This window comes from Lepidochelys olivacea, assembly GCF_965140295.1.
Source record: "Lepidochelys olivacea isolate rLepOli2 genome assembly, chromosome: 18".
Classification (NCBI taxonomy): Eukaryota; Metazoa; Chordata; order Testudines; family Cheloniidae; genus Lepidochelys; species Lepidochelys olivacea.
In genome coordinates this window covers 20,355,404-20,382,973 of record NC_140428.1, presented here as the reverse complement: position 1 = coordinate 20,382,973, position 27,570 = coordinate 20,355,404, and the positions used below count along the sequence as shown (strand labels likewise).

Below are 27,570 nucleotides of genomic sequence, written 5' to 3'. Positions count from 1 at the left end.
GCAGCTGCAGCCGGCCCGGCCCAGGGTGGGTTTTCCCGAGGCTTGGTCCTCCGCGTGAGTACGGCGGGGAGGGGGCTCCCTGCCCGGCTGCGGCGTGGGGTGAGCCGCTGCGAAACGTGTGGTGGGAGCGGTGGGAGCAGAGCCTGCTGCAGCGCCGTGCACTCCGCCCAGCGGGCAAACTGCTGCGGGGACCCAGGGGGCCAAGCAGCGCAGCGCAGCGTGGGCTCTCCCGGCACAGGAGCGCGTGTCCGCTGTGGCTCTGCAGAACTAGACTCGGACTTGGGGGTAGCCCCACTTCGAGGGGAGATAGGGGTCCGCTAGTGCTTTTGGGGCGGGCGGAATAGGGGAAAGTTCCTCCCCTCCCCTGGCTTGGGCTGCGTGTGGAATAAAGCCCCATGGCCTCGGGCTCTTTCTTCTTGCACAAGTCAGTTTGCGGAGCGGACTTGGTTTCTGTTCCGTGGAGGATGCTGGGACCGGAGGAGGCGTGAAGGGGAGGAGCTCAGTCAGTAGTTTGTGGGTAGAGAGATGGTGTGTGTGAGGAGTGATTTATTTCTGGGGTGTGGGTTTTGGTGATGCCTGGGGCAAGGGAAGGGAACAAAGTTATTTATGTGTAGGTTGTTTCTGTAGGGGTACTTTACAGGACATGCCCCTCTTCTAAGGTAACTTTTCCTTAGATCTCACCAAAGGAAATACACTTCCCCATTTCTGCCTCTGTAACTCTGTGGTTTGTTTTTTTGTTTTTGGTAAATTGTTCGCTAGTTATTGCCCATGATGACACTGGTTACCTCTGTGCATGGTTCCACAACCTCGATGAAATTCTTCTCCTGACCTTTGGTGCTGAGGGGTTTAACAACTAAATTACTGGGTTGGAATGAGCCTGAGGAAGGCGGGCGGATGAGGAGTATTTTAGATCTCCACTTAGACACGCTGGTTGGAGTAGCAAGAAACGCACACTTCAGATGCAAAAAGAAAAGGAGGACTTGTGGCACCTTAGAGACTAACCAATTTATTTGAGCATGAACTTTTGTGAGCTACAGCTCACTTCATCGGATGCACTTCAGATGTTGGCTAACCCTTGTATTGCCAAGGGTTTGCCTTCTGTGTCATTGAGGAATAAATGCTATGCTGATTTGGGGTCTCTATAAATGCGAGACTGCTTCTCCTGCTTGCCAGAAATTCTGTGATTCAGTTTTCTGGGTCTGGTGGCCTAAGCTCTGTCTCCTTTGTGTGAGGGTTGGCGATCACGGCTTTGTCAGAACAGTTAATAGAAAGGATCAAGTGCTAATTTGAATCTTTCCTTCTGTACTTTATGGGATCTTGGGCATTAAACCTCTGACCTCTCCAGGAACTGATGGTGCCGGTTCAACCCATCTCTAATACTCCCCTGTGCAGAAGGCTGACTTTTTATTCCTGATTCTCACTCCCCCTTGGTGACGCTTTCCTTTATGTTTTATTTATGCCCAGCCTTACAGAAGGATTAAGCCATGCAGTGTTGTGCTGTATATCTCTTAAATGTTTTGCGGAGTGGACTGAATACTAATTCACTAGTGAAAACCTACCACTCCGTGATCATTTTGTCATTTTTTCATACAGGAGCGAGTTGGGGGACTGAGACTTCTACCCAGTCATGACAGTAGAGGCTGTTTTCCCAAGGCTGTAGGTGCTTTTCTTTGTTCAGAAGACTGTGCTTTGTGTGTGTGTGTGTGTGTGTTGAAAAGTGATTGACAGGTGATTTTTTTTTCTGCAGCGCTCTCCCAGACCAACCAAAATCAATCTTACTCCCTTAAAGAGCCCAGCACTAAAGAAGTCAGGGTGAGCTGTGCCCCACTGTGGGTGGCTTTTTGGTTAGCAGAGGCAGAGAGTTTGGGAGAACATCTTTGGCCCTGATTGATCAATCAGCTCCATTTGAAGGGGTCTGCGCTAGTGGATCTGTAATGAAAAACTGGGGCCTAAGGCAGTCTCTCAGCCTCCCCTGGGTACCCCATTGGACTGCTAACCTAGAAGACAACCCATAGTTTGACAGATCATTGCAGGATGAGGGCCTTAATGTGTATGTCACAGTGGTTAGGGCCAAGTGGAATGCTCTCCGTATGCGTCCTGAACTGCTGCGAGCAGTGACATCCAGGGTGAGAAAGCCCTTGGGATTGGTTCCCATTTGCTGGTCAGTAGGGTCTAAGGCCCTCAACCTGCAACTGGTTGTGTGGTGGACTCCTGCATCCACGCATGGCAGCGTTACCCTCAATGGATTGCCTGAACGGTGCTATTACAGGACAAGCCTTTATGGTCATGTTGTAAAATCCATTTGTTTTAATCGTGCTGTTTATATTCAGGTTTGTGGCTGTCAGGGCGTTGGTTATAACAGGGTTTAATTTTGCACCAGGGCTGCCTTATGCCCATTTGATAGCAGTTATTTTGGTTTTTAAGTTTTGGGAATTTACCCAGATAAACCCAAACCAGCTATTCTTCAGCCAGAATAAGAGTGTCTGCACAGGGACCTGCACCAGTTTAACTAACCCAGATTTAAAACTGATTTAAGTTAAAATGTTGCAACTTTCTCATATAGCTAAGCCTTAGGTCACATGGGAAAGGAATCCTTCTTGGGTAACATAATCCTGTCTGGTTTTATTTTTACATGGGTCCTTTTTGTTATATGATATGACAGCAATAAACCAGGGGAACTGGGTTTATTCTGCTGGCTCTGGGCACGGCAGGGCGGTGTTTTGCAATTGGAAGTATTGAGTAACCAGTTTTTAGTTGGAAATGTGTGAGACTGTGTAATTGAATCCCCCAGGAGTCCACTTGGCTTAAAACAAGTCTACGCTACCATGCTACATTGGCGCAGCTGCAGCGCGTCTGGTGAAGACGCGCTGTGCCGATGGGAGAGTGCTCTCCTGTGGGGATAATTACGCCACCTCTGCGACAGGCGGAAGCTATGTCTGCGGGAGAGTGTCTCCTACCCACAAAGCGCTGTGCACGCAGGCACAAGTTATATCACTCAGGAGGGTGTTTTTTTCACATCCCTGAGCGACAAAAGTCTTGCCGACATAAATGCGAGTGTAGACGTGACCTAAGTCGGCTTACGTACACTGGTGTAAGACTCTTCTGTAGACACACTTAAACTGGTTTAAAATATGCTCATAACAGTTTAATTCAGTTACCATATTGAGCTAAACTAGTATGATGCACTTTAAACCAGTTAATGTGTCTACAGTAGGGTGTGACTAAACTGACTTTAAATTGGTTTTAATTACATCAGTGCAAGTTGTCTAATGCAGTGGCTCTCAACCTTTCCTGACTGCTGTAGCCCTTTCAGGTGTCTGATTTGTCTTGCGTACCCCCAAGTTACACCTCACTTAAAAACTACTTGCTTACAAAATCAGACATAAAAATACGGAAGTGTCATGGCACACTTACTGAAAAAATGCTTATTTTCTCATTTTTACCATGTAATTATAAAATAAATCATTTGGAGTATAAATATTGTACTTACATTTCAGTGTATAGTATACAGAGACGTATAAACACGTCATTGTCTGTATGAAATCTTAGTTTGTACTGACATTCCTAGTGCATTTTATGCAGCCTATTGTAAAACTAGGTAAATATCTAGATGAGTTGATGTAGCCCCGTGGAAGACATCTGCGTACCCCCAGGGTTACATGTATCCCTGGTTGAGAATCACTGGTCTAATGCAGAGAAAACTCCAGAAGGGTTAGCTTAGCTTTGGGATGCCAGGGGTTGAGATGCCCAAACTGTGTAGCGTCACAGATTCTATCCCTTTAGGGGTGGTTCATCCTTCCAGTGTTGGAGTTGATAAATTATGCCCTGTAGTTTACGTGGGGGTATTTCACACACAGCCGGGGGCACAGTGGGGGAGGCAGTACCCCAGCCCTAACTGGATGACGCAGGACTGCGTGGGCCAAATTTAAGTGAGTGGTGTTGTGACCTGGCACACCGAGTTGCAACACCACTCAGATTTGGGGCGGCTGGGCAGGTAACCTGGCCCCCCTCCTTACACACCTGTATGCAGCTGAGATCACTGAGGATCCCATGGCTTTTTATTATAAGAGTTGAGGGCTGTGCCAGGGTCCTTAGCCGAAATCCTTGCTCACCCCTCCTCAGCTGTCATGCACTATATTGTGGTCTAGGTGGCTAGCCCCCTGCACCCCACAAGGTGGGAATATTTCAGTTGTGCTCTATCTAAATACATTTGAAGCACTGTAGGGCTCCTGAATAAAAGTTGCTGATCCAGGTATAATAATATTGTTCTATTATATTTCCATAGTGGAGGGAAAGACTATCATGTACACCTGCAAAATAATCTCTCTCTGTAATACCATAGGCAAGGGGATTATGTTTTATGCTTTTGGCCCTATGTGGTTATTGGTGCAATTTGATGGATTACCTAAGTGGCTACATCGAGGTTAAGTAGCCGATGGTCGAGAAGCAAGGAGGGAGGGGTAGGAGAGTTACAGTGGATGGCTGGGGAGAGATGATATGAGTTAGATTGATGAGCGAAGATATATCTTGTAGTAGTTCCCAGGAGAAAGAGAATTCATCCCAGATTGTCTCCTGAGAGAGCATTCCACACTGTGGTAAAACACTGAGGCTATCTCCTGTTTCCCTTCGCTAAATGTCGGCGCAGGTCAGGTTAGACCTGCTTAACCTGTGTTCAGCTAATGTGTGACATTCTTCCTCTGCAGCCACGGGGTGTTCTTTCCTGTGTTTGAAAAACGTCAAAGAAACGCCTTCTATGCTGCTCTGTGTGCCTGAAAACCCATCAGCCAGGGCTAGGGGGAAAGCACAGTAAATAGTATTACAGCAGCACCGAGAGGCCCCTGCCATGTCTAGGTGCCTATCGCGCAAGGTGCTGTGCATGCCAGTAATAGGAGACAGTCCCTGCCCCAAAGAGCTGATGGACCAAAATAGACAAGACAGACAGTGCCCAATCCTGAAGCACTTACACGAGAGGAAAGTGATCAGGAACAGTCAGCATGGATTCACCAAGGGAAGGTCATGCCTGACTAATCTAATCGCCTTCTATGATGAGTTTACTGGTTCTGTGGATGAAGGGAAAGCAGTGGATGTATTGTTTCTTGACTTTAGCAAAGCTTTTGACACGGTCTCCCACAGTATTCTTGTCAGCAAGTAAAGAAGTAGAGGCTGGATGAATGCACTATAAGGTGGGTAGAAAGTTGGCTAGATTGTCGGGCTCAACGGGTAGTGATCAATGGCTCCATGTCTAGTTGGCAGCCGGTATCAAGTGGAGTGCCCCAAGGGTCGGTCCTGGGGCCGGTTTTGTTCAATATCTTCATAAATGATCTGGAGGATGGTGTGGATTGCACTCTCAGCAAATTTGCGGATGGTACTAAACTAGGAGGAGTGGTAGATACGCTGGAGGGCAGGGATAGGATACAGAGGGACCTAGACAAATTGGAGGATTGGGCCAAAAGAAATCTGATGAGGTTCAACAAGGATAAGTGCAGGGTCCTGCACTTAGGACGGAAGAACCCAATGCACCGCTACAGACTAGGGACCGAATGGCTAGGCAGCAGTTCTGCGGAAAAGGACCTAGGGGTGACAGTGGACGAGAAGCTGGATATGAGTCAACAGTGTGCCCTTGTTGCCAAGAAGGCCAATGGCATTTTGGGATGTATAAGTAGGGGCATAGCCAGCAGATCGAGGGACGTGATCGTTCCCCTCTATTCGACATTGGTGAGGCCTCCTCTGGAGTACTGTGTCCAGTTTTGGGCCCCACACTACAAGAAGGATGTGGATAAATTGGAGAGAGTCCAGCGGAGGGCAACAAAAATGATTAGGGGTCTGGAACACATGACTTATGAGGAGAGGCTGAGGGAACTGGGATTGTTTAGTCTGCAGAAGAGAAGAATGAGGGGGGATGCATACCTGAGAGATGGTTCCAAAGAGGATGGTTCTAGACTATTCTCAGCGGTAGAAGAGGAGAGGACAAGGAGTAATGGTCTCAAGTTGCAGTGGGGGAGGTTTAGGTTGGATATTAGGAAAAACTTTTTCACTAGGAGGGTGGTGAAACACTGGAATGCGTTACCTAGGGAGGTGGTAGAATCTCCTTCCTTAGAAGTTTTTAAGGTCAGGCTTGACAAAGCCCTGGCTGGGATGATTTAATTGGGGATTGGTCCTGCTTTGAGCAGGGGATTGGACTAGATGACCTCCTGAGGTCCCTTCCAACTCTCATATTCTATGATTCTATGATTCTGTGACAAAAGGTGGGAGAAGGGGAGTGTTGTTGTTCCCGTTTATGGCTGGGGACCTGAGGCACAGAAAGATTAAGGCCTTGTTTACGAACGCAAGTTGTAGTGCTTTAACCTAACTGGGATAGAGAAAGCGGCACAACACCCAGTGTGGATGCAGTTACGCTGGTGGAAAGGTGCCGTCTACTGGTATAGCTATTCCTATCGGGGAAAAGGAATGAACTATTCCAGTATAAGGCACCTTTATACCTGCATAACTGGTAGGGGAGATACTGATTGAACTATTTCATTAGAAAAATGACATCCCTCAAGAGGGTGACATTCTTATTGGCTTAATTATGCATAGACAAGGCCTCAAAGTGACTTGCCCAAGGTCATGTAAGGAGGCTGTGGTGAAGCTGGGGCAAGAACTCAGGTCTGTCAAGACCTACACTAGTGCCTTTCCTCCATCTTTCCACACCATCTTTCCTCATCTGCAAATTCAACTCTGATCAAGGGCATTCAGAATCTCAACAGTATTAAACCCTTATTTTATTTTCTTTGTGTGTGTGTATTAAAATGTACCCTTTTTTTCACTCAGTTTTTGTGACTTTGGGAAGTCTTTTCTTAAATCCCTCTTACTGAAGGCTCACTATAAGCCATTATCACTGCTTCTCGCTATGAGTGTTAGGTTTGATTCTCAAGTGTCTTAACTAATCAGATGAATGTTTCAGAGAAAATTCTTGGGAAGTTGGACTTCCTGCCTGGGCCAGCATTTCACACATCTACCGCTAGCCTAGGTGCAAGTATTTAGCTTTAACCTTTCTTGGGTTCCCCTCCCACTCTTTTAAATAAAAGATCAAGAATCCACTTTGAAAAAAAAAACAACTTTCCCTCCCACCCCCATTCCTGGACAGCTATGTAAAAGGAACTTGGTTGGACCAATGAATGTGAAGTGCTGAGTGGGGACGGGTACAGGAACATTTGTTTTTTCTCTGCTGGGAATGGGAGGTTCAGGTTTGCTGTTTCCTCTCCTTTACCAGAAAGTGCTGAGCTGGCTTATCATTAACGAGGCCTCTTGTTTGTCTACCTATTGATTGGTTAGCTAGTCTTGTGTGTGCTGGCATAGCCTGTCTCTGGCTGCAGGAGAAGAAAGATCTGTGGTCAGGAGTTAACAGGAGGAAGTCAGTTTCCAGAGCGGTTTTCATGTGTTACTGGGGTGAGTCTGCTGGGTGAGACCAGCGTGCGTTTTAATCACATTTATTCAAGATGGGGCGGTGAGGATTTCCTGGGGCTCCCTGTGTCGATTTAGTGAAAACACTAGCGCTGAAGAGGAGACTTTTTTCCTTGGACCCTGTTAGTAGGGAAACCCATTAGAACTGTGCTAGGAGGGTGGGACCCGCTGAGCCCATTGCCTGGCAGGGGATCAGAGTCCAGGTCCTTTGGTCCAGAACCAGGGCCTGAAGTGGCTTGGGGAGGAGGAAGGGAAAGGACGTTGGTGTAAAGGTCACTGTGTGTTGGGAGAGAGGGGAGCTGTGTGCTGTCACTAGCCAGGGATTCAGGGAGCCTGCGGAGAAGCCATTGTTTCCCATCTCTGCCCACAAAGTGGTACTTGGGTACTGCTACATCTCCACTTTCCATCCATTCTCAGTCATGCTGTGCTGGCCCTGCCAGAAACATTCCATTGAGCAGCCAAGCTCCAGGCAGAAGCTGGAGGAGAGGGGAGATTGCATGGGAGTGGGGGTTGGGTTTTGTTTCTCTTCCTTTGCCTTTATCCTCCAAACCTACCAGCTCTCCCTCACTCCATTCTCCCTCTTCCCTCCCTTCAGATGCAAACCTGCCCACGGGTCAGGGAAGCTGGCCAGGGGAAGCTGGCGGCAGATTATATGAGGCTGTTGGGGGAGCAGGAGAAAAATCCTAAATACCCAACGCTCCCATTTCATGCAAGAATCTTGACAAGACCGGTCCTTACATTTGACCTATATGGCCTGAACGGAGACTGTTGGGGTCACTGACACCAGAGGAAACAGGCTTAAAAAACCTGCATCCTTCATTATGGACCATTTACTGTGTTGGTGGGGAACGGGTGTTTCCTGTCTGAGGAGAATGAATCAAATACCATGGGGTGATGCTCTCTGCAAGGTAGTGCAGAGCCCTGGTGCAGTCTTGCTGTAAAAAGAAAATCGGGTTGTTTCAAACCCTAATGTGAATGGAAATATTGTCACCTGTTTTTTTTTAATTTCTGAAATGATATTTTGCCAGGGGCTGGGAGGAACGAGGTATTTGGGGGATTTCTTTTTTTCATTTTTGATTAAAATTTAAACAGGCCCATGCACTGGAGAAATCCATCCTGACCAGCTGCTACAGGAGAGCTAGAAAGTGAAACCGACTAGTTTCCCTGCCCCAAGTGCAGAACGTGGGAAAAGCTAATTGGGTCTGTGGTGTCAAATACATTTCCTGTTTCACTGAGACACTTTAGAACCTCGCTCATTAAGGCCTGGTGTAAACACCAGTTTTGTACTGGTGTAACTATGTCAGTTAGAGGTATGGTGTTTTTACCTAAGTAGTTAGGCCAGTACATAACCTACTGTGTGCACAGAATACAGGAGTAACTATAGTGGTCTAACGCATTGTTATACCAATATGACTGTGTTCGCACTTGTGGGCGTTCTCATGCTTTAATTACACTGGTGTAGCTAAAGCGACACAACTTTCTGTGGTAGATACGGCTTAACTGTTTGAAATGCCATGAAAGCCCTGGGTTATCTCAACTGTGCTATCATTGTGGCTACTCTCCAGTAACACCCAACTCCAGGAAACTAAGTGAATAGAGCGAGATAACAACTGATGCAAGAGATTATGAATCAACCCTTGTGCTGTCCTCATAACTTGTCCTTCTGGGTTCTCTCTCCTGGTTTCCCACATCACTGCTGTGCACAAAGAACAAAACCTGTACTTTCGTCTAAAAAATTGCTTGTATTTTGAAAACAGAAAACAGAAGTATAAGGAAAAAATTCTTTTCTTGTATAAAGAAAACAGAAGTAAGAAGGAACAAAAGCTAAGTTTCTTTTGGAGAGCGGACTGTATGCGTCTCTTCTGTTATAGGCTGTAGCAACTCTGGGAACAGAATGGGGGATCTCTGCAGACAGGCAGAGTGCTTAGAGATATAAAGGTGCAAGTACACACACAAAATGCATCACTGTTTCATAGCTACATATACCAGATTCGTTTCATCAGACCGATTGGTCTTTTTTGGCATAGAGCCTTATTCAGTGCCCTTCATTGGGACGTAGTTACATGTAAGTCTTAAACTGGCTGCGTATTATGGAAGTGAACCAAAGAGCTAGAAAACTGGGACGACCAGTTGTGGTGCCTGTCTCTGAAGTGCTGTGACAATATTGATGCACATAGGTGCCAAAATGGAAGAAAAGCCCCAAGCAGGAAGTAGCATCCTGCATGCCGTGACGCACACATTTGTTTGCTGCAGGCACAGAAACTTGTGTAAGAATGGATTTCATTTCCACAGCTCAAAGCCAGCAGCTCCCACTCAGGAACCTCACCATGTAGGGGTTAGTGCTGACACAGCGGGAAGGTCTCCGAGGCAGGTGCTGTGTTCTTCTTTATGTTTGTCCAGAGCTCAGTCCTGATAGGGGCATGTGAGTCCTGTAATGCAAATATTTGCTAGCAATAATCATAAACTCTGGCAAACTGCAGGGAAAGTAACGAGGCTTCCTGCACTAATGCAGGATTCTTGTCCTGTGCAGTAAGCCCCACCCCCCCACCTCCGGCAGTGCTAGCCCATTGGAGGCCCAAAGCAGGGATTTTTGGGGGGTCCTGCACATACAACATATACGAAAAAAGTGAATAGAGCAATTGCTTAGTTTGCTTATGCCTAGTGCCAGGTCTGCCCGCCCTGTTGCTCAGTGCTGATGGCATTGATCCCCTCTAGCCCATGAGATCTGGTCTTCCTTGTTGACAGAAGCCACCTGGCTAACACAGCGTCTGGGTCCTCAGCTTTATTTGATGAAGGCCTTTTCTTAGTGAATAATTAGGGCTGAATCAACAGAGCTGAGATCACTCCCGCCTTTGGCAAACCAGAAGAGAGACTTTTGGGAGAGGAATCCAGGTGAAAATTCCTGTCTCAAGTGCTGTGGAAGAACCAGCACCTGGGGTTGTGTTTTGTGGCATCATATTCTATGCTAATGTAGCTTGATGTTTCCCTTCTCTTCTCCGTCCTCTAGGTTCCCTGGGTCCTTGTCTCCTCCCCCAGGATGCTGAGGGCAGCCCTGTGTGCCATCTTTCTCTTATGTGCCCTGCCATCATTGGCCAAGGAGTCCCAAGGGCATGTCTCCGTGGTCTTGCTGGGAGCCACAGGAGACCTGGCCAAGAAGTACTTGTGGGAGGGGCTGTTCCACCTCTACCTGGACCAGGTGAGCAGTGGCCACAGCTTCACTTTCCACGGGGCTGCGCTGACGGCACACGAGCCAGGACAGAGGCTGATGTTTGAGGTGCTGAAGAAGCTTGCCTGCCCGTCGGATGTGTCCCCCGACAGGTGCGCTGTGGTCAAGGACCAGTTCCTCAAGCTGAGCCAGTATCACCAGCTGAAGACGTCCGAGAACTACACTGCCCTGAACCGGGAGATTGGGACTCTGCTCCAGCAGGAGGGGCTAGAGGAAGCTGGCAGGATCTTCTACTTCTCAGTGCCGCCCTTTGCCTACGCGGAGATCGCCCGCCACATCAATGGCAGCTGCAGGCCGCGCCCTGGAGCCTGGCTGCGGGTGGTGCTGGAGAAGCCTTTTGGCCATGACCTCAAGTCAGCCCAGCAGCTTGCCATCGAGCTGAGGACTTTCTTCCGGGAAGAGGAGATGTACCGGGTGGATCACTACCTCGGCAAACAGGTGAGCAGACTTGGAATGACTCTGTTGCCATGCTGGATGGGGTCTTGGCGGGGTGGGAGCTTGGCTCGTGGGAGGTCCCTAAATTTCAGCCTTTCATTTAATGTGGGCAGCAGGCTGCCAGGTGCACCAATCACAGCCCAACTGAGCTGCTCACCTAGGTTGCTGGAGCAGTGAAGAGACCTGGAGCCTATTAAGTCTTCTTATCACTGTTCATTTGGCTGGTTCCTTGTCCCCTTCACCAAGATGCGCAGGGCTGGAGACGAAGATATAGCTAGCTGTGACCCAGTGAGGCCGTCTCGGTTCCTGTTGATCTGATGGTCTTGTGAAATGAGGGCCACATTGGCTCCTCCTCACTTATTAATACTACTGGTCATTGCCCAGCTGCATAAAGGATCCATGGCTGATATTCAGCATCAGCAAAATAAACCTTAGTAAGACTGGCTGGTGGGCCGGGCACATGGACTGTAAAGGGAAGGCAGGGAGGGGTCGGGGTGCAGGCCACAAGCTGGATATTTCCACCCTTCCTTTGGGTCTGAGAGCGCAGCAGGATTTTAAACATGCTGGGCAGAACCTCGAGCCTCCCCCCTCAAAATCTGCCTGGCTCCTCGTGTGCAATTTTTATCTAACAAATGTAGGGTTGGTGCAATAATATTGTAAAACGTAGCTGTCGCTTGAGGGCCATGTCAGGTGTGTGTGACCTCACTCGCAGGCCATGATGTCCCATTCCCATCAGACCTATGGAGTTCTGAGACACTGGTTGCGGGCTTCATTGATCCCACGTTTCTTCCTAGTGAATGCCAGCCTGTCTGCGCTCTGCATGTCCTTGGACTGTGTTACCTTACAGTGCCATAGGTGTGCACGGTGCTTTGCAGATGCAGAAGAAGGCAAGGTGCCTGAGGAGTCGAGAGTCTGTTGTAGATCAGGGCTATACAAACAATTAAGGACTAGGTGCAAGAGTACCAAGTTTTTGAAAAAGTTTTTGGAAAGCATAGGGGACAATTTCCTGGCGCAAGTGCTAGAGGAGCCAACTAGGGGGGGCGCTTTTCTTGACCTGCTGCTCACAAACCGGGTAGAATTAGTGGGGGAAGCAAAAGTGGATGGGAATCTGGGAGGCAGTGACCATGAGTTGGTTGAGTTCAGGATCCTGACGCAGGGAAGAAAGGTAAGCAGCAGGATACGGACCCTGGACTTCAGGAAAGCAGACTTCGACTCCCTCAGGGAACGGATGGCCAGGATCCCCTGGGGGACTAACTTGAAGGGGAAAGGAGTCCAGGAGAGCTGGCTGTATTTCAAGGAATCCCTGTTGAGGTTACAGGGACAAACCATCCCAATGAGTCGAAAGAATAGTAAATATGGCAGGCGACCAGCTTGGCTTAATGGTGAAATCCTAGCGGATCTTAAACATAAAAAAGAAGCTTACAAGAAGTGGAAGGTTGGACATATGACCAGGGAAGAGTATAAAAATATTGCTCGGGCATGTAGGAATGATATCAGGAGGGCCAAATCGCACCTGGAGCTGCAGCTAGCCAGAGATGTCAAGAGTAACAAGAAGGGTTTCTTCAGGTATGTTGGCAACAAGAAGAAAGCCAAGGAAAGTGTGGGCCCCTTACTGAATGAGGGAGGCAACCTAGTGACAGAGGATGTGGAAAAAGCTAATGTACTCAATGCTTTTTTTGCCTCTGTTTTCACTAACAAGGTCAGCTCCCAGACTGCTGCGCTGGGCATCACAAAATGGGGAAGAGAAGGCCAGCCCTCTGTGGAGATAGAGGTGGTTAGGGACTATTTAGAAAAGCTGGACGTGCACAAGTCCATGGGGCCGGACGAGTTGCATCCGAGAGTGCTGAAGGAATTGGCTGCTGTGATTGCAGAGCCATTGGCCATTATCTTTGAAAACTCGTGGCAAACCGGGGAAGTCCCGGATGACTGGAAAAAGGCTAATGTAGTGCCCATCTTTAAAAAAGGGAAGAAGGAGGATCCTGGGAACTACAGGCCAGTCAGCCTCACCTCAGTCCCTGGAAAAATCATGGAGCAGGTCCTCAAAGAATCAATCTTGAAGCACTTGCATGAGAGGAAAGTGATCAGGAACAGCCAGCATGGATTCACCAAGGGAAGGTCATGCCTGACTAATCTAATCGCCTTTTATGATGAGATTACTGGTTCTGTGGATGAAGGGAAAGCAGTGGATGTATTGTTTCTTGACTTTAGCAAAGCTTTTGACACGGTCTCCCACAGTATTCTTGTCAGCAAGTTAAGGAAGTATGGGCTGGATGAATGCACTATAAGGTGGGTAGAAAGCTGGCTAGATTGTCGGGCTCAACGGGTAGTGATCAATGGCTCCATGTCTAGTTGGCAGCCGGTATCAAGTGGAGTGCCCCAAGGGTCGGTCCTGGGGCCGGTTTTGTTCAATATCTTCATAAATGATCTGGAGGATGGTGTGGATTGCACTCTCAGCAAATTTGCGGATGATACTAAACTGGGAGGAGACCTAGACAAATTGGAGGATTGGGCCAAAAGAAATCTGATGAGGTTCAATAAGGATAAGTGCAGGGTCCTGCACTTAGGACGGAAGAACCCAATGCACAGCTACAGACTAGGGACCGAATGGCTAGGCAGCAGTTCTGCGGAAAAGGACCTAGGGGTGACAGTGGACGAGAAGCTGGATATGAGTCAGCAGTGTGCCCTTGTTGCCAAGAAGGCCAATGGCATTTTGGGATGTATAAGTAGGGGCATAGCGAGCAGATCGAGGGACGTGATCGTTCCCCTCTATTCGACATTGGTGAGGCCTCATCTGGAGTACTGTGTCCAGTTTTGGGCCCCACACTTCAAGAAGGATGTGGATAAATTGGAGAGAGTCCAGCGAAGGGCAACAAAAATGATTAGGGGACTGGAACACATGAGTTATGAGGAGAGGCTGCGGGAGCTGGGATTGTTTAGTCTGCAGAAGAGAAGAATGAGGGGGGATTTGATAGCTGCTTTCAACTACCTGAAAGGGGGTTCCAAAGAGGATGGCTCTAGACTGTTCTCAATGGTAGCAGATGACAGAATGAGGAGTAATGGTCTCAAGTTGCAGTGGGGGAGGTTTAGATTGGATATTAGGAAAAACTTTTTCACTAAGAGGGTGGTGAAACACTGGAATGCGTTACCTAGGGAGGTGGTAGAATCTCCTTCCTTAGAGGTTTTTAAGGTCAGGCTTGACAAAGCCCTGGCTGGGATGATTTAACTGGGAATTGGTCCTGCTTCGAGCAGGGGGTTGGACTAGATGACCTTCTGGGGTCCCTTCCAACCCTGATATTCTATGATTCTATGATTCTACCAGAAGGTGGGTTATCAAGGTCTATGTTTTTTCCCCTGCTCCCAACTCAACCAATCCTGGAGGGCTTATAGCTACAGATATCCTTAGGCAGCTTCTCTCTTCCCTTTCTGCTTCCAGGCAAGAGGGTTCAGCCCCATCAATGAGTTTTGTGCTCTTGGCTCCTAGTTTTTGTCTTGATTGGACTGTCCCGTGCTTATTAAAGGAAGCAGATTGGCCTTGTGGCTACGGCACAGCTACTGTGAGTCCGGACTCCTAGATTCGTTTCCAAGCTCTGCCTCCTAGAGGCACCGTGACTTGTCCTCTCTGTGCCTCAGCTTCTGCATCTCCAAATGAGGATGGCCCCTGCCTGCCAGTGAGGTCTGGAGGCTAAATGGATCCCTGTTTATGAAGCGCTTAGAGCTCTTTTACTGCTCTCTCAGTGTATCTGGAACCTGCCACCCCGGTGTCTGAGGGGTCCATCTCCCCTTGGGATCCCAGGCAAAGCAGTTCAGAGCATGTTTCAAACCCTCCCCTTGCCGAAGAGAATGTGTCCAGCCCACTATTCCGGGCTGCAGACGAGTGACCTTGCGGTGACTGGCCATTACTTTTCCCCTGTACTGCCGGCCCATCCCTCACCGAGGTGGGCGAGGGGGAGGGAAATATGCAGACAGAGGCAGGACCTTTCCATGCCAAAGTGATAAGGGTCCGGCTCTTTGTTCTCCTCCTCCTAGCGAGGTGGCCACGTATGGGGGTGTGTGTCAGATGCAGAATCCATCTGGTCTTCCAGTCAAGGTCAGGGCTTGTATTTCGCTGAGTAAGCAAACCCTTCCCTTCCAGGCAGTCCCAGCCTGTTTGCACCAGCTTCTAGAGGAGGCTTTTAATTTGATATGATGTGCTCTTGCTTGCTTTTTTTTTTTTTTTTTTTTTAAATGATCAGCCAATTTTTCAGGGGCTGGTGCATCTGTGCGAGTGACTGCAGCAGGACAGAGTGGGGAGGGGGTGGTAAAGGCAGTGAACGTAGCCCTGCGGCAGAGGAAGTCACGTGTCTCCTGCTCTTGGCTGGAAGAAGGGGTGGAGGCAGGAAAGGGGTTCATCGCTTGATTCTCTTGAGAATCAAGACTGTTCCCTCACCCCCACCCCCATGAGATCCTGGGCCCCGAACTATGGCCTATATGCTCTCTGCTTTTGACTTCGTTTGTCCTTTCCCCTGCGCCAGATATTGCCAGATCCAGCAGGTAAATTACTGGTACAGACCTGCTTGGGATCAGGTCCCCTAATTGGAAGGCAGCTGACACATAATCCAGGTGATTGTATCTGCCACACCGGGAGACATCTTTCTCTCCCTGTCAATCCTGTGTACCTAGGGGCTCTCCTCTAGCAGTAGGTGGATGGAACAGGGTTCTCTCTTGGATCTGCTGAGACCTTTCTGGTAAGGAACTAAGAGGGGATCACCATTCTGGTGGTCCATTGTGCCACTACCCCATCTTTTGAACTATAAACATGAAGTAGGGAGTGGTACCTGATCAGGATCCATCCTGAGCTGGGAGATCAGTGTTAACATCATACTTGAGAACCAGTCCACAGATGCAGTGCTTTAATATTTCCCATTTTGTCCTCAGTTTCTCCTGCCTTCTCCTAGGGGTTCCCAAGGAACTCCACATTATCCACCATCCACCTACAGTCCCACTTCCCACCGCCTGTTATCCCTGTAAACCACTAGTTTGGGAACAGCTGGGTTGCGCCAGAGATGTGATGGTTAGCTTTATACGGAAGTTTTCCTGACTTTGTGTCTCTTGACCTCCATGGGTTTTCAGCATGTCTAGCTCTGATAGGGCTGGTCAGCTAGAGATAGTGGAGTCCTCTACATAGAGGAGGTAAGTGTTGCCATCCACACATTACAGATGGGGGAAGGGAAGAGATTGGCCCAAGGTCCTCCAGCAGGCCATTGTCAGAGCCAGGAACAGAACCCAGTTCTTCCGACTCCTAGCCCAGCCCCAGATCCACTAGACCACAAGTGATTCGAGGGCCACGATGCTGCACCTTCCTTGATCAGGTTTTTGAAGACCTCAGGTGACCTTTCCCTTCCCTCCCCTTCCCACCCAGCCTTCCTCAGCCAGCCGACAAGGTGTCACTTTCTGTAGCTGTGGAGCGGGCTGAGCTGACGTTTCACTCTTGACCCCAGAACACAGGGCTCTGAGAACATGCCGCTGCCCTGTCCAGATATGTCTGAGCAGCTACATGGCCCCTTAAGGGAACACGTGTGAGGTGGACGCACTGCCCTGGCCTCGGTGTGCTGTGACATCTCCTTTTCGAAATAGCCTTGTTCCATCCATGGCCCCACGTCCCGGTCACAAGGGTGCATGTCTGACTGCAAGGAGAGCATCTCGACTAGAATTTGTTTTGCCCTAAGTGAGAACAGATGGCTCAGTGGTGTATGCGGCCCCTTTGATCCACCTCAACTTCCCTGGAACCCTGGCTTGGAATCCTAGCAGGGTCTGACTCAGCCATTTGCCCTTCTGAGGGAGAGAAGCTGAGTGTCTTGTGTTTTGTGTGCCAGTCTCTTTCTGATGAAACCGTAAAACGTTTGCCTTGTCCAGGGAGGCCTTTCATATTTGTCCCACGTGGACATTAGAGACTCCATGGTACTTTCTGCAAGAGTCAGGCTTTATTTACCCTGCTGTTCTTGTGCCGATTTCTCCTCTTCCTCCCTGTGCTGGGTGCTCCCTAGACCTCAGACAGGGCAGTGTTTCCGTGCTGGATGGAGCAGTGGGATGGGAGATGCTCTAGAAATGCTGCTGGCTTTGGATTTTTGTTTTTAACGCTGATCTTTCCCTCTCTCCCTCCCTTCCTTCCCAGGCTGTGGCCCACATCCTGCCTTTCCGAGACCAGAACCGACAGTTTCTGGACCCAATCTGGAACCGGCATCATGTGGAGAGAGTAGAGATTGTCCTGAAGGAGACTCTGGATGCTAAAGGTCAGGGATCCTGGGCTGAGCTAGCCAGGGGGAATCTCTCAGGACCTGGGTGGCTTTAGTGTATCTGTGTGAGAGCGACCCCTGTGGCTGAATGTTGCAAATGCATGAGAAGGAGGCCAGGTGGGTAGCTGAGTGGTGTCGCTCTGCATGTGTGTGTGTAAAACTGATCTTTATTTTCCAGAAATATACAAATTTATTCTCTCATTTCTTCTACTCTGATGGGTACTTGAGAGGCAGAAATGTGATTCCCAGTCATGGCTGTTACCTCCCTTAGCTGGAGGAGGAACCTGCCCCTTCCTCCTGCTGCAGAGTTCGGGAGCCTTTCCCATTGATGCCCAGAGACCGTGAGTTCTGCTGCAGAGGGACTCAGAGAGGGCCCGGCTTGGGTTCAGGTCTCATTTGGTGCTGTGGCATGAAAGTTTAAATCAGGGTTAGGCTGCAGCTTTTGCCCGGGGAGCTACTCGCACCCACCAGGCTGTGCTCGTCCATCCCAGCACAGGGGCATCTCTCTCAGCAGCTGTTCAGAGAGGGAGAGAGGAGCCGCGTGCTGCTGGCGCGGGTCTCTTGCTGAAGGACATGGCTGCGATCCCTCCCTGCAGTGCTACAGCCCCACGCTGCAGTGCTGAGCGGAAAGCACTCTGGTTTGGGCTGCCACCGGCAGCAGTTCTGGGCACGCCAGGTGCCCTTATTTCTGCAACCTCAGGATTCTGTCTCTGCTGCCTGTTCCTTCTCCCTCCCCCGCCCCTAGCCACCACACAGGCAGTGTCAAATAAGGTAACTATTAAAGCCTGGTCACTGATCATTTGACACTCCCCCGCCCTGCAGCCCGGCTTCCAGAGAGTCTGCAGCATTGATTGCGTTAACAAATGTGCCTTTGGATTAGACAGAGGGAGACAAACTATCAAACCAAAGGGGAAACCCAGGGCAGGGGCGCGGTCTGCAGCGCTTTGCCTGCCCCTGACCAGCTCACTGGAGGCTTTGGTTTGAATCACCTGCATTGAATAGGACATGGTCCTTCTCCCTCCTAGCCCCAGTAAGAAATCAGCCCAGGGCCGTATTGAAGCGGGTAAAGCCCAACTCCTGCAGAAAGGGCAGGGCTTAAGTTGATGGTCCGGGGGAGTATTCAACCGCTGGGAGTAGACTATGCACCGAGTGGTGGATGGAAGGGTCCCAGTGTAATGCAGACAGCTGCTGCTTTGTTGACCTGATCCGTTGCTGCGGAATCGCGAGGGGTACCTGGGTTTGTTCTGATCCGTCTGTTAAGGCTTTGATGTGGATTCACACCCCAGCTAGAGACCCCAGGCTCTGCTGCCCTCCCTCCTGCCCCTTGAGATGTGCCCATCGTTGCTGGGGTGAAAGAGATGCCCGGCACTGCACAGTCTTGTGTTGCTTTCCCAGCACATTGGCTGGACGCTGATCCCAGGCCCAGACTGAACACACGGACTGTGCTGCTGGCCTTGTCAAGCAAAGCCCACTCCCCCACCCACCCCCGACCCCAGTCTCAGGAAACCCCAGGCAAGGCTGTAATTAGGGTTGGCTTAATTCTCCATTGGTGCCTGAGGACATACCGGATTTGCTGCCTCCTCTCAGCCCTTCTGCTCACCCAGCTCCCACTCTCCCGTTCCTTCCTCCAGCGGAGGTCCCTTTTGCTGCTCCAGTGAGGGCAGCTGGTCTCCTGGGAATTCTTTATCAGCTGCGGCAGCTTCTCCTGGAAGGCCCCGCTGCAGTGGGCGAAGGGGTTTGCGGGGCTGAAGTGGTTTCTGAGGTGCCTGCAGAGGCAGCTGGCCTTGTACCCAGTCTGGGGCTAGAGACGGCTCTGTCCCTGGGCCTGTCCCTTCATTCCCTCGGGCACCAATATTCAAGCTCCTTTCCCAAGCTGGGGGGTTTCTTTTTCCTACTGCTCTGACTGCTCGTCTTTCGCCTCCTCGTCGCGCTCAGGCCGCACCAGCTTCTACGAGCAGTACGGCGTCATCCGTGATGTCCTCCAGAACCACCTCACCGAGGTCCTGCTGTATCTCGCCATGGAGCTGCCAGCCAACATCAGCAGCACCAAAGAGGTTCTCCGGCGCAAGCTGCAGACCTTCAAGTCGTTGCAGGGCCTGGAGAGCACCAGCGCGGTGCTGGGTCAGTACCAGGCCTATGCTAGCCAGGTGCGGGAGGAGCTGCAGAAGGCCCAGGACTACGTCAGCACGACGCCAACCTTTGCAGGTGGGGGCAAGACCCAGGCTGATGACGTCATAGGGCATGAAGGCTGAGGCAGGTAGGGTGGTGGTCAGAGTATGGGACTAAGCGACGGGGAGCGGCCAAATCCTAATCCCAGCGCCGTCACTTCCTCTGTGGCCGTGGGCCAATCACTTAACGTCTGTCTCTGCTTCCACAGCTGCAACACGGGGACAGTAGCTGCCTTGTTTATTTCTAGGGCCTCTGTCCCTGTGGGACCGAAAGAGCCCGAACGTTTTCAAACTGTCCAGACTCCCAGAGACCTATAAGGATCTGTTGGGCCATGAAGCCACAGGTGGAATTATTAGTATAAATGTCTGCGTTATTTTTAGGAATTCATTCTATAGTGGCTTAGCTCCCTCCCTTCACTGTATGGGGATGGGCTGTTCCATGTCTCCAAAAGGTAAGAAGCGGGGTTTCTCTGGGGCTGGTGGATCTCAGTTCATCACAAGGCCATCTCTGGCCACACTGCACGTGCTCAGTGTTTTGATTCTTGGCTAGGGAGTGATGTGACGGCTCATCCAGAGAAACTGCTGTCCTAAGGGGTAGCTCTGCAAGCTGAGGTACGCGGTGGGCTAATCGGGAGAGAGCAAGGCAAATCCTTGGGGACCTGGCAGGGTGATGGGGAGGGCTGATTGTGGCGCAAGGGAGGCTCCGGATGCCAGGATTCTTGGGACCCACGCAAGAGAACAGTGCTTGGGCTCGGGCCTGAGGTTCTCCTGTCATTTCAGGTGTGTTGATTCAGCTAGACAGCCTGCGCTGGGAGGGAGTCCCCTTCCTCCTCACCTCTGGCAAAGCTCTGGACGAGCGGGTAGGCTACGTCCGCGTCCTCTTCAAGAACCGGGCCTACTGCACACAGCGTGAGAGCCTGAGGGAGATGGGGAAGAGCCAATGTGAAGCCAAGCAGATCATCTTCCACATCGGGCACGGGGAGCTGAGCTGTCCTGCCGTGCTGATCAGCCGGAACCTCTTTAAGCCCATCATGCCAGAAGGCAGCTGGAAGGAGGTGGTGGATCACCCACAGCTGCACCTCTTTGGGCTCCCGCTGTCGGATTATTACGTGTACAGCCCTGTGAAGGAGAGAGAGGCTTACTCCGTCCTCATCTCCAGCATCTTTCACGGCAGGAAGGACTCCTTCATCACCACTGAGAACCTGCTGGCGTCTTGGGAGTTCTGGACCCCGCTGCTGGACAGCTTAACCCAGCAGGTCCCGCGCCTGTACCCGGGGGGCCTGGAGAACCAGCACCTCCTGGACTTTGAAATGATGGGCAGGGAGCTGTCCTTCACGCTGGAGGAGCCGGTGGAACTGCTGCACAGCGATGGGCAAACGCCAAGTGACTACAGAACCATCCAGGCCAAGTTTCGGCAAAGCCCCTTGGTTTCGGCTTGGCCAGAGGAGCTGATTGCCCGGTTGGCGTTGGACATTGAGACGGCGGCAGCCAAGGCTGTGGCACGCTGTGGTGAGTTCCACCTGGCCCTGTCGGGCGGCTCGAGCCCCATCGTCCTGTTCCAGCGGCTTGTGAGACACCACTACGGCTTCCCGTGGAGACGCACCCACTTGTGGCTGGTGGATGAGCGCTGTGTGCCGCTCGCCGACCCAGAATCCAACTTCCGCAGCTTGCACAACCACCTCCTCCAGCATGTCCGGGTACCCTACCTCAACATCCACCCCATGCTGGTGCACCTGAACCGACGGCTGTGTGTGGAGGAGGACCAGGGGCCAGAGCTGTACGCCAAGGAGATTGCAGCGCTAGTGACCAACGCCAGCTTGGACTTTGTGCTGCTGGGGCTGGGCTCCGACGGGCACACGGCCTCGCTCTTCCCGCATTCGTCCAGTGGCCTCGAAGGGGCCAAGACGGTGGTGCTGACGGAGAGCCCTGTCAAACCCCACCAGAGGATGAGCCTCAGCCTGCCTCTCATCAACAAAGCCAGGCAGGTGGCTGTGCTGGTGATGGGGAAGGGGAAGCACGAAATCACAACCCAGATCAGTAGAGTGGGGCAGGAGCCCAGAAAGTGGCCTATTTCAGGGGTCAATCCCAGCTCTGGCCAGCTGGTGTGGTACATGGATTATGATGCTTTGCTTGGATGATCTCTTGGTTTATTCTCCCCTCACACCTGTCCTGTTGCCCTCTGGAGCCTGTATTTTCCAACTCTGCACACAGGCTCCTGTGTTTACAATAACAGCTCCTGCTCTGAACAGTTTCTCTAACTTTTGTGAAGATCTGTTGGCTGTAACGACTCTGTCATCTGAGTCTAGAAAGTGGGGCGGCTCAGTGCTTGGAGATCAGCATTGTATTCCTGACTCTGCCCTTGACTGCTTCTGTGACCTTGGGCAGGTCAAGTCACTGCTCTGCACCTCAGTTTCCCCCACACACCATGGGGTTAATAATACCTACCTACCTCACAGAAGCCATCTGAGACAACTCTGATTAATTGCCTGCAGAGCTCTTCAGGATTCTCAGAGGAGCGGAGAGAAGTGCAGTGTTACTGACTGTTAATGTTCACCTCGGATCAGACAGGCTGACAGAGTCATTTTCACAGTGGCCAGAGGCCCAGGCCCATCACAATTGTGCTGTAGTCCTGTATGTGCTACCCTTTACTTCAGCAAAATGCTGACCATTTTCCCACTCTCTTCCTTATGGAGCTCTCCTAGTCTAATGTCTTCTGGTGCAGTTCCTGTTTTAGACCTCTCCCGTATTGGCAGGTCTGAGGCCCTGCTTCATTGTAAGGGCGACTGATGCGTGGCCCTGGCTCTGATTCAGCAAAGCACCAAAGAATTTGCTGATCAGTGGGACTTAAGCGCGTGTTTTGCTGAACCAGGGTCTAGCCGTGTATTGCTGTGTGTAACTGTAGTATCCACCCTGAGGCATGAGACTGTTAATGCTGAGGAAGGGATTGGGCTGTAGTCTAGATCAGCCCCTTGGAGTGCTGGTGAGCAGTCACTAGCTCTTGCAAACTTGGCAAGGGGGGTGGCCGTGATTGGGTGCAGTCATCGGGCACTGGAGTTTTCTAGACCCTGCCTGCTTGCCTTATGCCATCCATGGGATTCGTATCATTTTAACCTTTGTCAATTGCATTGGTCCTGTTATTGATTTTTCCCCCTTCCCCGGCCCCCCAAAAAGAAAAAAATTAGTTCCCTGCCCTACATGGGTGTGTTTATGCAGCCCTGGAAGCTGCAGACACCCAGGGACTATCCCTTGTGTGACCGACACTGCCCCCTCCCTGGCACTGAGCTGTGTGCTGAGTGCCGGTCTGAGGCTTTAGAAATTGCCCCGGTGCACAGGCCTAGTCATCAGTAGCAATTGCTGTTCTTCCTAAGTGGGGAGCCAGCACCACAGGGGGTTGGAAAAGGCAAGGGATGTTTAGACTTTTAGGATTATGGAGATTGGGCTGAGAGCATTGCAGCTCAGCACCAATTATTCTGGAGATGTCGTTTGTCTGTGGCGTTACCGCCGGATGAAGCTTCCCTTGTCAGAGGATCAGGGGTGGAGGGCAGAGTTACCTGAAGATGGAATTGGGTTTCCTTAAATATCCTGAGGCGCGTTTGTGTTATAGTCCCCGGGAAGAGCCCTCCTCCGCCCACGTGGGCAAGTGCGGCATTGTTCAGCAGCTTGTGACCTCTCCCCGCGAGGCAGCTGTATCCAGTACTACTGTCTTCAGCAGTCATGATCCAGCGCTCACGGCAAGGATACTGCAGTGACTGGGGCTGTTACTCCCGGGCACTGGGGTGCTGTTGGGTAAGGGGAGGGAGTTTTCTGTCTCCTGGGTGTTTTCCAGCCAATCCACACGTTGCTGTCACCTCGTAGGGAGGACATGTCCTCTGAAAACATTGGAGGGGGTCAGAAGAGCGTAGACCAACAGCACAAAAGCGGGGGGTGCAGTCCTATTTAGTAAAGGGCAGAAGAATCTTTAGAACTCTCTTTCCCCCACTACCTAAATTCCACCTTGCCCGTGTGCAGATTGTCCTTTATATAAGCCTTCGCCCCATATACTCTAGGGACTCTATGGCCTGCTTTAGTGGGCTATTTACTGTGGCATGCAGGAGGAACGTTCTTTTTTTAGATAAGGAAACCCGGATTCTGCCGACTACACTGGGAGATGTTGAGCTGCTCTGTGATCTGTGGGGGGGTGGAGGGCAGAGGTAAATCCACCCAAGCATTGCAGGGCCAGGAGTACAAAACAGAGTCTTAGGAACCCAGAATAGGGACATTCTACCAGTTCCTGGCAAATCCAGATCTGCTGGTGTCTGATCCGCACCCAGCAATGCCACATCCTTGACTGGCAGAACTGGAGAAGGGAAGTAAGTGACTGTTTTCAGAGGGATTTTTAGGAGGCCCCTTTTGGGAAGGGTGAATTGCTGGCTGCTGACTCTCTGATGTTTACAGCTAGTGAAAGAATTAGTTGTCCAGTGGTCCAGTCTTGTCGGAATCCAGGTGGATGTCGTCAGTCAGTGACGGGTGCGACTGCAGTTCAGTGTAAAAGCTGGAGTCTGACACAAGGTGGCGCCAAGACCAAGCAAACCAAGTGGTGATAAATGGTGTGTGTTTTCCAAGCACCACAGTGTTTGCGCCTGAAACCATGGGAGGCTGCTCCTGTCCTGCTTGCGTGAGTCTCAGGAGCCAGCCCTCGTGACCGACACAGATGTGAAATGCTGATGGAATGGGGAGGGAGAAAAAATTTATCCGGGGGTCTGGGAGGTGGATATTGGGGCCAGATTCTGCCTGACTTGCACCCCACTGAACTCCATGGAGGTTGGTGGAAGAGGGCAGTCAGGGCAACAGTCAGACAGCTAGCCGTGTTGATGATGCATAAGCTGGGAAGGAATTGGGTTCACTCTCATGGCTGAGGGGCTAGCAGGAGTAAAAAATTTGGAAAACCAGATGGGTCACTAAAATCAGCAGCTAGGATTCAGAGTATAACAGGGCTGCAGGACATTTCACCCTGTTTTTCAGAGTTGGACTTCACTGTAAGCTGATTTGGAGTTCTGAGAATATATATTTGTTGCGGGTGTGGTGGGTGGGTTGTCAAGATCTTTCAAAGAGGGAAGGCATATGGCTAACAAGAATATCCAGTGTTAGCTGAGTTGATACCAAAAAAGCCTAGGAAGGGATGTAAAACCCCTCCTCTGTAGAGTCGAGCCAGCCTCAGACTACTAGAGATTGGGATGAGATGTAATGTGGGGGGTCAGATTATCCCACATCTGTGTGGGTCCCCTGCACCTTCCTCCAAACCATCGGATGCTGGCTGTGATCCGAGACCGGGGGGACATGGGTCTCATTCAGTCTGGCAGTTCCTGTGCACCTGTGTTCCCACTCCTGGTCATTCTGAATGGCTTTTATTGTAGCACGCAATCCTCTTTTAATGGTGTGGATAAAAATAAAATGGGGAAGCTCTTGAGAACCAATCCCTTATTTTCAGACCTAAGGTAGACTGAGATAGAGCAGTAAGCTGTGGTGGGAGATGTGTTCTGATCTCAGTGAAATTCAGAGCTGAAGCCTTTCCTCAATTAGGGCTGTTTTGATTTCTGCCTCTGAGGTCACTGCACCAGTGCAAGCATCTAGTGCAGAAAGACCAAGCTGCAGTTTGCACAGGTGCCTCTGACCAAGCTGGGATAAATTGCTCTGGTGCAAGGAGCTTTGCTTGTCTACATCAGGGAGGTTGCACTGGTGTAGCTACATCATGGGCTGAAATCCCCAGAGGAGACAAAGGCTGTCTAGTCAGAGATGAGTGTGGGTTGGAATTACCTCCTCTCTGGATTATTATGGCAGGCGGGCCTACCTATCGGCCTCAAAACAAAGGGTAAGCGTAAATTACTGTGTAGTGGGGAAACCCTGTTGGTTGCTTTTAGGAGGGGTGATGGGCCAGGGGTGCCTCCTGCAACTTTGGGGGCCGCGGGTCCCCAGTGGAGGAAGCCGGGGGAGCTGGACACCCGCTGCCTAGCCTGCTAGGCCAGGCCTCGCCTGGGTGGCCACTGGAGGATTTGGGATGGTCCTGAGGGCCAGCAGCTGGGCGCAGGGGGTCTGAGCGACTCTGTGCGCGTCCTCCCTGGGGCTGGGGGTGCTTCCTGCAGCTTTGGGAGCCGTGGGTCCTCGGTGGAGGAAACCGGGGGAAGGGAGGGGAGCTGGACACCCAATGTTGGGCCTGCTAGGCCAGGCCTCGCCTGGGTGGCCGCTGGAGGATTTGGAGTGGTCCTGCAGGCCAGTGGCTGGGCACAGGGGGTCTGAGCGCAGTATTAGAAAATGTTTGTGGTCTTCCTTGTCTCCATTCTGTGTCTCATATCATCACCTACATTGTTTTCTCCAGACAGAAAATCCTCCAGCTTCTGAAAGCATTAACACAGACTGCCTACCACCATCACAATCCCCCTACAATAGGACCTTGTCATGGGATGCTCCCTTAGCTACCTGCTGTGCCTCACTTCCTGGCCTGCTTCCTTGATCCCTTAGTCCCAACCCAAACAGAGGATATAGGTATACTGCATGTGGGGCTTTCCATACATCTGAGTTCCCCCCTTCCCGATCCTCCCATTACTGCCAGTTATTCCAATTGCCTAGTAACTACCCCCCAGGTGCTCTTAATCTCCTAATAGAAAAGTGGTTAATTGCTTCCAGCTGAGCCTGTGGCCTTTCCTTGTCTACCACATTGTCAGTGCTCAGGGTGGTGCTGCTAGCCCGCTGTCACAGACCTAGAAAAACACAATTCCGCCTGCTCTTGGCTGGCTTGAAGTGCCAGGTCGCTAACAAACACTGCTAATTCCAGAATGTGCCCCTGTGGCTGAAGCAGCTGTGTAAAGGAGGAGGTTTTTAGGCCTGGGATGGCTGAAAATTCAAAGCTTCATTTTTCTTTGCTAAACAATATTAGCCGTGTTGCCTTCAGCTTCATTCAAATGGTATGTGTGGTGTAACAGGTTTAATGTTTAAAAAAAAAAAAATTGGGGGGGAATTCTAGGAGAATAAATGTAATGGCTATCAGCAGAATTTCTCTCCAGACGAGAAGGGGTTGTGACATTGCAGGAGTGGGTTAGGGGTGGGGTGTTTGCTTGGCTCTTTTTTGAAGAATTTGGCTGAAATTTTCTAAAATGACTAGTGGTTTTGAGGTGCTCCACTTGACACCTCAAAGAGGCCTGATTTTTCAGAAGTTGGGTGCTCAGCTCTTTCTGAAAATCAGGACTCCTTAAGATATCTTAGGTTGGGCACCCCAAAATTGTAAATAAAACCTCAGGTTTCCCTTTATAAAATTCCATTAGAAACTTTGTATGTAAGTGTATCCTTAGTTAGTAATTGTGCTCTGGAATATATCTGTGTTCTTCACTGCAGATCTTTCAATGTATTTCTCAGAGCGATGTCTTTTTCAGAAGCATCTGTTTTAAACTCTTTAATACTTTGTTCATATTTGCCAAATGGAAAATAACAGAGTGGGGATAAATATTTTTAAACCTCCAAAGTTTACCAGCAAGAGATTTGGGGAGCAGGATGTGGGGGAGGAAACGTGAAACTCTAAAATAAGTCTGACGCTGAAAAAGACAGTGTGGTAAAGAGCTACTTCAATCTAGGCAATGGAATCAGAGTGCTAGTTACATTTTGGGAAAGCTATTAGAAGCTGTTGATTTTTATTTTGAGTGAATAGTGAGCTAGGAATGCTGTGTGCAGTTGTGTTGCTGAGTGAATGTGTGTTAAACATCCTTGCAGAGAGGAGCCCATTGAGTGACTTTTTGCATTCATTTTATCACACCACCAATTATTTGTATTGTCACGGTGCTTTTTTTAAAAGGAAGAACTATTTCTTAACAGTGTTCATACAAAGCAATGATGTGACCGTTTATACGTATTTACAAAAATCTAACACTGGAAATAGGCCATTTCTCACATGGTTTAACTTTTATGAATCAAGCTGTAAAGAGTTATTTTCCTGCTAATAATGAACCATAACATGTTTGGGAATTGATGGAAATTTATTTTTAAAAAACAAATATATATT

The 27,570-nt window shown here is 50.2% G+C and overlaps 1 protein-coding gene across 4 annotated transcripts; it reads left to right on the top strand.

Moving 5' to 3' along the window:
• Positions 1-27,570, top strand: H6PD (hexose-6-phosphate dehydrogenase/glucose 1-dehydrogenase). Of its 4 annotated transcripts, none has more exons than XM_084651710.1 (5): positions 1-54; positions 10,451-11,107; positions 17,256-17,373; positions 19,312-19,581; positions 20,325-27,570. In XM_084651710.1, exons 2-5 carry the CDS (start codon positions 10,481-10,483, stop codon positions 21,680-21,682), a joined length of 2,373 nt encoding a protein of 790 aa, XP_084507836.1. In that variant the 5' UTR covers positions 1-54; positions 10,451-10,480; the 3' UTR covers positions 21,683-27,570. The 4 variants fall into 4 exon arrangements, with proteins under 4 accessions (XP_084507836.1, XP_084507837.1, XP_084507835.1 ...); XM_084651711.1 differs by having other exon boundaries at positions 2-25; XM_084651709.1 differs by having other exon boundaries at positions 23-99.